This window comes from Bubalus kerabau, chromosome X (genome assembly GCF_029407905.1).
Source record: "Bubalus kerabau isolate K-KA32 ecotype Philippines breed swamp buffalo chromosome X, PCC_UOA_SB_1v2, whole genome shotgun sequence".
Classification (NCBI taxonomy): domain Eukaryota; kingdom Metazoa; phylum Chordata; class Mammalia; order Artiodactyla; family Bovidae; genus Bubalus; species Bubalus kerabau.
Window position 1 is genome coordinate 102,913,500 of NC_073647.1, and position 11,745 is coordinate 102,925,244.

General features: G+C 45.9%; 1 protein-coding gene across 7 annotated transcripts; it reads left to right on the forward strand.

Annotated features, from left to right (window-relative positions):
- The first annotated feature begins 1,231 nt into the window (after positions 1–1,231).
- Positions 1,232–10,968, forward strand: FTSJ1 (FtsJ RNA 2'-O-methyltransferase 1). Of its 7 annotated transcripts, none has more exons than XM_055563929.1 (13): positions 1,232–1,530; positions 3,323–3,481; positions 3,741–3,810; positions 3,910–4,000; positions 4,339–4,417; positions 5,799–5,851; positions 5,937–5,990; positions 6,077–6,179; positions 6,282–6,365; positions 7,049–7,146; positions 7,236–7,433; positions 7,637–7,675; positions 9,292–10,968. In XM_055563929.1, the coding sequence occupies exons 2-12, from the start codon at positions 3,361–3,363 to the stop codon at positions 7,664–7,666; spliced, it is 981 nt and encodes a 326-aa protein (XP_055419904.1). In that variant the 5' UTR covers positions 1,232–1,530; positions 3,323–3,360; the 3' UTR covers positions 7,667–7,675; positions 9,292–10,968. The 7 variants fall into 7 exon arrangements, with proteins under 7 accessions (XP_055419904.1, XP_055419903.1, XP_055419901.1 ...); XM_055563928.1 differs by having other exon boundaries at positions 1,236–1,530; positions 3,317–3,481; positions 7,043–7,146; XM_055563926.1 differs by having other exon boundaries at positions 1,237–1,530; positions 7,043–7,146.
- The last annotated feature ends 777 nt before the right edge of the window (positions 10,969–11,745 follow it).

The window sequence follows — 11,745 nt, forward strand, 5'->3', positions numbered from 1 at the left end:
ACTTAAGTGCAGTTACTTTAGTAAGTAGATATATATAGCAGATTTATATATATATATATCAGCATATAAATTTATATAAGATGATATATATATTGTACATATACTATACAAAATGCAAAAATATATTCTATATTTCCATATAATGGCATATGTATATTTATTGTATTGTTTACTAATATATAATTTATATACCAGTAAAAATTAGACATCACTATATATTTCTATGTCACCATATACATAGTAAATGGCATGTGTTTACATCTCTATTATATACATATATACATATCCTCCTTTTCCTCATCTGTAAACGGGGGAAACAGCTATTATTAAACATGAAATTATATAAACTTACAACTAAATTCTGAAAGGTGATACTCAAAATTCATCACTTATTTTACTACATTTCATTATTTCTATGCTCCTGAGAGATCATTTATCCCTATTTTATTTGTACAGTGGAGATAATAGACATGGTGCACTGCTGCACCTCTTCCAGACTCCGTGTTCCGTGACTACACCTTGGTAAGCTGAAATCTGACAAGATAATCGTATGTAAACCATGGAAACTGGCAAATGTTAGAAAGCAGGGCTTCCTTTCCCTCTCCACCTAAATAAATGCTTGTTAACCATTTACCAGAACATCACTGAAAGCACTCAGAGAGTGCCTGGCACATGGTAAATGCTATAATGTTTCCATTACTATATTTGCTTGTGCACTGAGTCCAGACGCAGTCGTTTTTTTCTAGGTCCGAGTTAAAAGTGTTTGAATAACACAGGATTACAAAGAATTAGTGTGCTGAGCCGCACCTATTTATTTAATCTTCCCAGTAACTCTAGGTGGAGTCTGTATTATTTATTATCCCCTTTCTACAGATAGAGAAACCGAAGTTCTGAGAAGGTAACAATCAGAATGAGCTATCAATTAGCGGAAGTGAGATTTGAAATCGCAGACCAGTAGCTTTCGCGCGCCCGCGCACTTAACTAACGCACTCTCCTTCCTCTCAAGTTCACCACCCCAAAGGTAACTGCACTTCACGGTACGCAAAAAATAAGTAGGTGCCGGCGTGCTCGTAGTATCTTGGGAAATGTAGTTCACAGGCTCAAGACATACAGTTGTCCAATAAGGGAGGAGCGGAGAAAAAGGCGATTTTTCGCCTTATAACAAAAGAGCACAGTCAGTTCTCATGCCTCGCGATATTTCAGCCTTTCCGTGCGAGACTTCGGCGGCTTTACTAGAGCCCGTTGCATGTTGGGAACGGCAATTCGCCAGACCCGCTACGTCGGCGTGAGTTGCCGGAACTCACGTGGTAAATTCAGGTCCGGTCCCGGCTTCGCGCGAGCCACCGCATTCCACGATGACAGGCGTGGCACACTCTGGTGGCCCTTAGGCATGCGCGACAGACTTTCGGAGCAACTAAGAACCCAAACTGAAAACCTACGACTTCTCACCGGTTTGCGCTCTCGCCGAGGCTTGTGCTGCTCACGAACCGGCCTCCTTGGTTCCTTTTCTCCCCACTCCGAAAGTTGGAGGTAGGCCCTGGGACGCGGAGTACTTGGGTCCCGACTCAGACAGTTAAGGCATGCCTGCACTGTCCCGCCAGTGAGGGAAGGAGGGAAGTTCGCAACTGTGTAGTTTGGGCAGCTGGCATTGGGTAGGCTCCAGACCCAAGGTTTGTTTGGAGAATAGGACCGCTCCTGCGGGATGGGCTAGGGGTGGGGGACGGAGGCGCAGGGGTCCAGATACCGGCGGAGCTGCCTTGAAGGGGGTCTTGTGGTCCTGGTCCCAGTGGGGACTTGGGCTTTGAGGTAATGATGAGGAGGGACCAGTAGTGTAGCCAGAGGGCTGTTAATGGGTAGGTGTGGAGGTTTGGTGAGCTGCGTGGGTGTAGTAGAGGTCTGGTGGGAGTGTTATTGGGGAATCAGTGGGGGCTAATAGGTGTGCTTTAGTCGATGTGTTCATGGGGGCCAGTGGGGATGTGTTCGTTAATTAATGAGGGGATGGTAGAATGGGAAACTGGAAGATAATGGGAGACAAGTAGCAGTGTGATCCCTGGGGGACGAATGGAGTTAAGACATTCAAGGGGTTAATAAAGAGTGATGGAGCATAGTGATTCAAAGGATAATGGTGAGGCTGTGGAGGGAATAAGAGGTGAGGGTCATGATCAAGGAACTAATGGAGTAGTGATCAAAGAAGAGAGAATGGGAAGATCAAGGGGTATTGTGATCAAAGGATTTTAGTTTGTGATGATGGCATGATCATTGAAGAAATAATGAGAACAGAGTGAGCAAAGAGAGGGTAATAGTAAGCTGTTGGGTGTGATCATAAATTGATTATTGGGTGGGGAAACAGGTGGGCAGTGAGGGGAGAACCGTATGTATGGGGAGATGTATGATTATCAGGGATTAAGGTGAGTGTGGTAAGAAGAGTTAACAGGGTCTAGTGATCTGTGAAGGATCAGTTGGAGGGCCGAGCTAAAGGGGGCTGATAAATCATAGTAACTGAGAGTTTAATGGGGAACTAATAGACCATGATCCTCCAGGTATTAATGGGGGATGATAAAAGAATTATCGGGCTTCCCAAGTGGCTCAGTAGTAAAGAATCTGCCTGCAATGCAGGAGATGTGGGTTCGATCCCTGGGTCAGGAAGATCCCCTGGAGAAGGGATTGGTTACCCGCTCCAGTATTCTTGCCTGGAAAACCCCATGCACATTGGAGCCTGGCGGGCTACAGTCCATGGGGTTATAAAAGAGTCAGACATGACTTAGTGACTAAACAACAAAAGGAATAATTGGGGGCCTAATCATTTCAGGGGAGAGAGATTAAGGAGGTGGGGAATGCAGTGAGGTAGTGTGAGGGTAATAGAGTGAAAGTAGGGGATTAATGGGGCCTAGTAGGGCTTTATGACTAGGGGTAGAGAGGAGAGCTGGGGGTGGTGGTGAGATGTTATTGGGGTTAAGGTGGGCAGAGAAGGGTTGATAGTGAGACTTGCAGGGTTTAATATGTGGAGTGTAAGTGACAGCAGTGGGAGGTGGACAGGGTCAGTAACATCATCTATGTGATAAGTGTTGGGTTTGTGGGACTTTGGGGGGTCTGTTGGCTTAATGGTGGGATCTGTAGGGTGAGTGGTGGAGCCTGAGACCTCAGTAATGGGATCCTAGGCTCGGTGAGCTCAGTGGGTTAGTGACTGGGCTCCAACCTCGTCACCTGTTGAGAGAACTGTCACATAGATCAGATGAGCCTGGTTTAGTTCATGTGGTTCTCACAGCCCTGCAGAGATAGGTAATGGCCCACTCACCCACTTACTGATATGGGGCAGCATCAGCTTACTGTTGGCAGGTCCGTGGGCAAACAGTGTGGAAGATGGGACGGACGTCAAAGGACAAGAGAGATGTCTACTACCGCCTAGCCAAGGAGAATGGCTGGCGTGCCCGCAGTGCCTTCAAGCTGCTACAACTTGACGAGGAATTCCAACTCTTCCAAGGTCCCCATTTGGTGGGCAATTCACTGGGGGATGGGGTGGGCGAAGGGAATAGACAAGTGGGCTAGGTCTACAGAGCTCTGTGTGGTAGGTGGGCTGACTTGGAGGGTCCGTGGGGCAGTCAGAAAGATGGCAGGTACTCAAAAGAATCTGGGCAGCAAGTAGATATGGGTGCTTCCTGGGGGAAAGGGGTAAACTTTGCAGGGTCCCAGGTTGGAGAGGTGGGTGAAGCTGACCAGTGCACCTTCCTGTGTGTGCTCAGGTGTGACGCGGGCAGTTGACCTGTGTGCAGCCCCAGGCAGCTGGAGCCAGGTGCTGAGTCAGAAGATTGGGTGAGTGTGGAGTCCCAGATGGGAGGCTGGGAGGGCAGACTAGGTTGGAGGGTGGACCAGGAGTAAAAACTGAGCTGACACGGACCATGTTGTCCACAGGGGCCAAGGGTCTGGCCACGTGGTGGCTGTGGACCTTCAGGCTATGGCTCCACTACCAGGTGTGTTACAGATCCAGGGGGATATCACCCAGGTGAGAGCATGGCTGGGGGTGTTGGTGTGTATCCTGGACAAAGGCCCTCCCAATCTGGGGTTTGCAGCAAGTGGAAGAAAGAAAAAGACAAAGAGACCAAGAAAGACAGACAGAGGTAGAGTAACTGAGAGAAACCAAGAGAGGAAAACAGCAGAGGAACAGAACCAGTGAGTTGTCATCACAGAGAGACAGCAAAAAAATATTCCCAGAGATGGAGCTCAGTCTCAGGCAAAGCCTGAGAATTTGGCTGACCTGATGCTGTGGGCCAGGGCCGTGGTGGGCTTACAGGGCTGTGGTGGGGATGCTGTGGGGCCACTCATCATCCCTCTCTTCCATAGCTGTCCACTGCCAAAGAGATCATCCAGCATTTTGAAGGCTGCCCCGCGGACCTAGTGGTGTGTGACGGGGCTCCTGATGGTAAACAGCAGGGATTGGGAGGCCAGGCGGGGGGTCCTTTGCATGTTCCTCTCTGTATGTCCCACCTCTGTTGGCTTCTTTTATTGCCTCTCCCCTGCACTGTCAGCTGTTCCCACATCTGGCAACTTCTCCCTACCTCTGTTTCCTGTTCTCTGCCTCTGTCTTCTACTGTTTTGGTTTTGTCCACCCTTTTGTCATCTCTCTGCAACTGTTCTATTACTGTTCACTTCTTTTTTTTTAAGTCAGCCATCTATCCATCCATTCAGCACATTTACTGAGCATCTGTTGTGTGTCAGGCACTGTTAGACATGTTGGGAGGATAACATGAATAAAATTCTACTATTCTCTGACCTCATAGAGCTGGTGTTCTAGTGGGAGCAGACAGAAAAGAAACAAATGATTGAACTATAAAGCATGTCAAAAGATGATAGGCACCATGGGGAAATAATGAAAATGAGAGAGAGGGAGGGAATACCTGGAGGAATTTTGAGTAAAGTGGAGAAGGCCTCACTGCCTTTAGCATAAAGACCTAAAGCAGCCAAGGGAGTGGGCTAGGGCACATCTGGATAAAGAGCAATCCAGGTAAAGTGATTGGCACATACAAAGGACTTGAGGTAGGAGGGTGAAGAGCGAGATCACTGTGGCTGGATCAGAGTAAGCGTGAGAGTGGTAGGAGGTAAGGTCAGTGAGGTGGTGGGAATCAGATCCTCAGTGGATCTTTCTGGGCCACAGTGGTGACTTTGGCTCCTTCACTGAGACAAGAGCATGGAGAAAGCCATGGGATGGTTGTGAGCAGAGGAGGGCCATGCCTGATGTGTGTCTTGACAGGATCCCTCTGGCTGCTGTGAGCAGTGTGAGGGCTGAGACCTGGGGAGGGGAGGCCGCTGTAGTCATCCAGGTGAGTGGCGATGGTGGTGGAGATGAGTAGAGGAGATCTTTTGAAAGAGTTGAGAAAGTTTGCTAATGGCTTAAATGTGGGTGTGAGAAGAGATTGGGAGGGGTGTGTATGTATCAAAGGTAACTACCTTGAAGGTTTTGGCTTGAACAACTGGAAGGATCAGGTGAGATGGGGGAAATGATAGGAGAAGCAAGAAGATAAAGAGTTTGTTTTTGGATGTGTTGCATCTGAGATGTTCGTTCTGATGTGAATCTGGACTGGAGACAGAAGAAATAATACTCGTGCCTAAGATTGTTTTGAGATTGAAAATGAGTGTCTTAGGGTTAGGAGCTCAGAATATGCATCCAGTTGGCAGATGTAGTCATTTGCATGCAGAACCTTAGCAGTAAGAGAGCTTGGTAAATGTTTTTAGTGCTCTAACCTCTCTGGGACAGGAAGATAGCTAGACTGTATGGCCCCCTAATGCTGTTCCTCTTGCCACAGTAACCGGCCTCCACGATGTTGATGAGTATATGCAGGCCCAGCTTCTCCTAGCTGTGAGTAACCCTGGCTGTCCCTACCTCAGTTTGGCCCCCTCCTGGCTGGCTCTACCTCAGCCTTAGCCATCTGTCCTGCCCATAGGCTCTGAATATTGCTACACACGTCTTGAAGCCAGGGGGCTGCTTTGTGGCTAAGGTAAGTTTCAGGGAACCTGGTAGGGGGTAGAGAGGTGTCCCCAAAGGTCATCCTCATGCCTCCATCTCTGCCTCCCCACCCTGCAGATCTTCCGAGGCCGGGATGTGACGCTGATCTATAGCCAGCTGCGTGTCTTCTTCTCCAGCGTGCTCTGTGCCAAGCCCAGAAGCAGCCGGAACTCCAGCATTGGTCAGTGGGGTGGAGGGGCCGGGCAGGGGTTTCGAATCTCAGGGACCCATCCCACGTGGAATGGAGGCAGCAGTTGCCCCTCACTCTACCTTCTTCCCATAGAGGCCTTTGCTGTCTGTAAGGGTTACGACCCCCCTCAGGGCTTCCTGCCGGACCTGACCAAACCCCTGCTGGACCACTCTTATGGTGAGAGCCCTGGGCCCCATCCCTGGGGAGAGTCTGTCTGCCAATGAAATTTTATGTCCCAGGAGGGCCCTTAGCCCCACGCCCAGCTGAAACCCTGCCCCTTCAGGGAATGCTGTCCCCAAAGGATCTTCAGCCCCACCCTCTGGAAATTCCACCCCTGTAGGGATATTTTGATCTAGGAGGATCTTCAGCTTAGTTCCCTAGTGATGACTCTTAGACCTGGTGAAAGTTCTGAGTCCTACCCCAAGGGACACTCCACCTGCCTAAGGAGTTTCTAGCCTAGGAAGACTCAGTCACACCCCCAGGTAGAAACCCCACCTCTGTGTGGGAATTTTGTCCTGTGAGGGCCTTCAACCTGGCCCCAGAGGGAAAAAGCACAGGGCTGCTTTTGTGTCAAGCATGCTTGAGTGAGACAAAGTCCAGGCAGTGTATGGCAGGTGGCCATAAGTGCAGTGGGAGAAAAGTAGGTTGGGGAGGGCTGTTTTAGAATGAGTGATCATGGAGGGCTTCCCTGAGGAGGTGATCTGAACCGAATGAAGGATTTCTGGTGCAAGAGTGTAAAGAGTAGCTGGTGGATATGTGAGGGAGGTCTCCATACCCATCTGGGGTGCAGCCTGAGTCACAGCTGACCCCAGACACCCTGGCCCTGTCTTGTCTCATCTGTCCCTGCTTGTCAGATCCAGATTTCAACCAGTTGGATGGCCCCACCCGCGTCATTGTGCCATTTGTGACCTGTGGGGACCTGAGCGCCTATGATTCAGACCGCAGTTACCCACTGGACGTAAGTGCCCTGCCAACAGTGGGTTGGATGGGAGGTGCTGTCCTCTGTTCCCAGGTCCTCACCATCCCTCCCAATGTGTGTCCCTGCAGCTAGAGGATGGCTCAGAATACAAGTACACTCCACCCACGCAGCCCCCCATCTCACCACCCTACCAGGAGGCCTGCGCATTGAAGAAGAAGGGGCAGCTGGCCAAGGAGATCTGCCCCCAGGACTGCCCCATGAGCACAGTGGACTTGTTGCCCCAGTCCCTGGCCACTCCACAGCGCTACACCCAGCAGACCTCTGAGGTCTGAAAACATGGACCCAGAGCCCTCAGTGCCCACAGCGACCCCCTCCTCGTGTGCTGCTTTCTGCCCCAAATCGTGTGGTATCTGGGACAAACTTCTGTTTCCTAACTCCCAATAGCTATAAAAATCAATGGGTAAAACCAAGTATAGTGAGCAGAAAAGCTTAACCAAATATCTGAGTCTCTCTTCTTTTTCTTGGGTAGGTGGAAGACGGAGTGAATTGCTCATCTTAACACATGAAGGTAAATTTGCCTTTTTAATCTAAGAATTTGAGTAAACAGCACCTTTAAGAAAAAACTGAGTAAAATTCTACTTTTTAAAATTTTTACATCAACTGGTAAGATTTCAGTCAGCAGACCTTTACTAAAACTCCTGATGTTATGTGTCAGGAACTGCCTTAATGATTTTACACATTGAGGTACTCAGTAAACATTTATTGAACACATGCTGTGTGCTGGGCATTGCTCTAGATTTGAAGATGAAGCAGGGAACAAAACCCTGACCCTCAGAGCTTCTAGTATAGGAAAGAGGTAATAATTCACAATCTAAATGCAGGAGTTTCCACTCACACATACACATACTATTTATCTTGCTCTGTGTCCACCCATATGTATATAATATGTAAAAGTAACCTGGGATATGAAAAAATTTTAAAGCCAGGTAAAGAGATAAGGGCTTCCCAGATGGTGCTAGAGGCAAAGAACCCACTTGCCGATACAGAAGACATAAGAGACACAGGTTTGATCCTGGGTCAGGAAGATCCCCTGGAGAAAGTCATGGCAACCCACTCCAGTATTCTTGCCTGGAGAATCCCATGGACAGAGGAGCCTGGTGGGCTACAGTCCATAGGGTCATAACAAGTCATACACAAATGAAGAGACTTAGCACATAGCACACAAGAGATCAAGAATTCTAGGTTCTGGCAGTTTGCAGTTTTTAAGATGGTTATCGTGGAAGGTCTCACTGAGGTGATGTTTGAGCAGAGACCTGAAGGAGATGAGGGAGAGAATCCATGTATTAATCTAGGGTAAGAACATTCTAGGGAGAGGAAATAGCAAATGCAAAGGCCCTGAGGTGGAATGGTGGGGGAGCAGTGAGGAGCCAGTTTGCCTGGAACAGTCTGGGCTAAATCTGTCAGTGCTGGAGGGCTTCTCATCCTCAGGACACCACTTTAGAGGACATCCCCGTCTGACAATGGCTTTGCAGTTTATTCAGACCAAGTTTACCATTAAAATAAGTAAAAAAGACACCTTAAAAAAATAAATGGCAGATCACAGTGGGAAAAGATATTTATAATCTGTACATGTATAGTATCCATGATATTTAAAAAGCTGCTATAAATCAATAAGGAAAAGAAAATGTGAGAATGCCCAGTAAGTACATGAAAAGCTGCTCTTCAGAGAAATGCAAGCTAAAACTAAAAAGATTAACAATATTAAATATCTGAAAGGACATGCAGCATTGGAACCCTTGTATATACCAAGGGCAGCATATAATGGTGTAACTGCTAGATAATTGTTAGGAATTATCTGCTAAAGCTGCATGTGTGTTTAGTTCCACTAAGAAAGGAGTACTTCAATGTTCCTAACCAGCCTATTTATAGTACCCCCAAACTAAATACAGCCCAAACACCCATAAGCTGTAGGATGGATCGTTAAATCCTGGTTTATTCACAGTGGAGAACTACATATCAAAAAGAATGAACATTATATGTTTTATGCATTTTCTGTGTGTTATGGTTCACAATGAAAGTAGAGGAAAAAACTGCACAAAAATGTAGCTGAGAAAACAATGATTATAGTAGAAGACAGTGGGAAACATATTTTGGTTTAAAACTTCTTTTACTTTGACCTTTTAGTTAGCTGGCAATCTGATAAGGACTCGGAAGCTGTTTGCTGTCAGGAAAACCAGAACTTGAGTTGATGAACTTGTTTTCAAATACCTCGTCTACCCATCCTAACAGGCTCTGAGTAGGAACCTCGAGCAACCACCACAAACACAACAAGGAAAGAAACATCCCGGCGTGCCCGTCTGCACTGTAGGGGGGAATCTTGAGTAGGGTCTTGCCTTTCTCTAAATCTTTCCAGCCCTGTGTCCTGAATATGTCCAGAACTCACCCTGAAAGCAGGGCTTCTTAACCCTGGGTAGAAGTCAGGGGTATTTGTGAACTTGATGGAGGGAAATCAGTTCAGTTTTACTAACTGAAATTTTAGCTTTCCTCCAGAATCTGAATGCTGGCAGCAAATCAGTATTGTAAAGTTACTTTTGCAGTAGTAAAAGCAGTGCCTGCAACTTTCCCACCAGTACATATCAAAGTTACTTGTTTATGTTGTTACAGTTGTTACAACTTATTACAGTTGTCATGGGCATCTTAAAATATTGGTCACTACTTTGGATAAGATCTTTTTTAATTTATTTTTTTAATTGAAGGATAATTTCTTTACAGAATTTTATGGTTTTCTGTCACAAATCAACAAGAATCAGCCATAGGAACGCCCAGGTCCCCTCCTTCCCAACTCGCTTCTCATCCCACCCTTCTAGATTGTCACAGAGCCCCTGTTTGAGTCATGCAGCAATTTCCCATTGGCTATCTATTTTACATATGGTATTATTGTAAGTTTCCATACATCTCACCCTCTCCCTCCCCTCCTCCCCAGCCATTTCCTTAGGTCTGTTCTCTATGTATGTTTCTCCATTGCTGCCCTGAAAATTAATTCATCAGTACCATCATTCTAGATTCCATATATATGCATCAGTACACAATATTTATATTTTCTCTTTCTGACTTACTTCAGTGTGTATAATCAGCTCTAGGTTCGTCCACCTCATTAGAACTGACTCAAATGTGTTCCTTTTTATGGCTGAGTAGTATTCCATTGTATATATGTACCACAACTTCTTTATCCATTCGTCGGTCAGTGGACATCCAGGTTGCTTCCATGTTCTAGCTATTATAAATAGTGCTGCAATGGACATCGGGGGTACATGTGTCTTTTTCAGTTTTGGTTTCCTCAGGGTACATGCTTATGAGTAGGATTGCTGGGTCATATGGTGGTTTTATTCCTAGCTTTTTAAGGAATCTCCAAACCATCTTCCATAGTGGCTATATCAGTTTATGTTCCCACCAGCAATGCAAGAGGGTTCCCTTTTCTCCACATCCTCTCCAGCATTTATTGTTTGTAGACTTTTTGATGATGGCCATTCTGATTGGTGTGAGGTGGTATCTCATTATAGTTTTGATTTGCATTTCTCTAATAATGAGTGATGTTGAGGATCTTTTCATGTGTTTGTTAGCCATCTGTATGTCTTCTTTGGGGAAATGTCTGTTTACATATTTTCCCCACTTTTTGATTGGGCTGTTTGTTTTTCTGATTTTGAGTTGTATGAGCTGCTTGTATATTTTGGAAATTAATTCTTTGTCAGTTGTTTAATTTGCTATTATTTTCCCCCATTCTAAGGGTTGTCTTTTCACCTTGTTTGTAGTGAATAAGGTCTTATAATTTGGTGTACTAATTAAAGTTCATTTATTGTAGCACCTCAATGTTGTTTCATTTTAATACGATACTTTTTCTTTTATTGGAACTGTAATTGACATATTGATATAATATGTGTAATTTGAAAGTATATAACATAATGACTTAATATATATTGCAAAATGACTACCACAAGTTTAGTTAACATCTATCACATCACATAGTTAGAGTTTTTTCCTTGTGATATGAGCTTTTAAGATTTGCTCTTGGACTTCCCTGGAGGTCCAGTGATTGAGAGTCTGCCTGCCAATGCAGGGGACACGGGTTTGATCCCTGGTCCAGGAAGAGTCTACATGCAGTGGAGCATCTAAGCCCATGCACAACTGCTGAAGCCTGTGCTCCGTAACTACAGAGTAGCCCCCACTCGCCACAACTAGAGGAAGCCCATATGCAGCAACAAAGACCCAGCACAGCCAAATGTAAATTAATTTAAAAAAGATTTGCTCTCTAAGCAACTTTCAAATATACAAAATAGTATTGATAAGTATAGTCACTATGCACTATTACATCCCAGAACTTATAACTGGAAGCTGTACCTTTTTACCACCTTCCCCCATTTTTAGATCCATATTTAGTATTTGTGTTTTCTGACTTCATTTAGCATAATGCCCTTGAGGTCCATCCATGTAGTCACAAATGGACTTTCCTCATAGCTCAGTCAGTAAAGAATCTGCCTGCAATGCAGGAGACCTGGGTTCAGTTCCTGGGTTGGGAAGATCCCCTGGAGAAGGAAATGGTAATCCACTCCAGTATTCTTGCCTGGAAAATCCCATGTACAG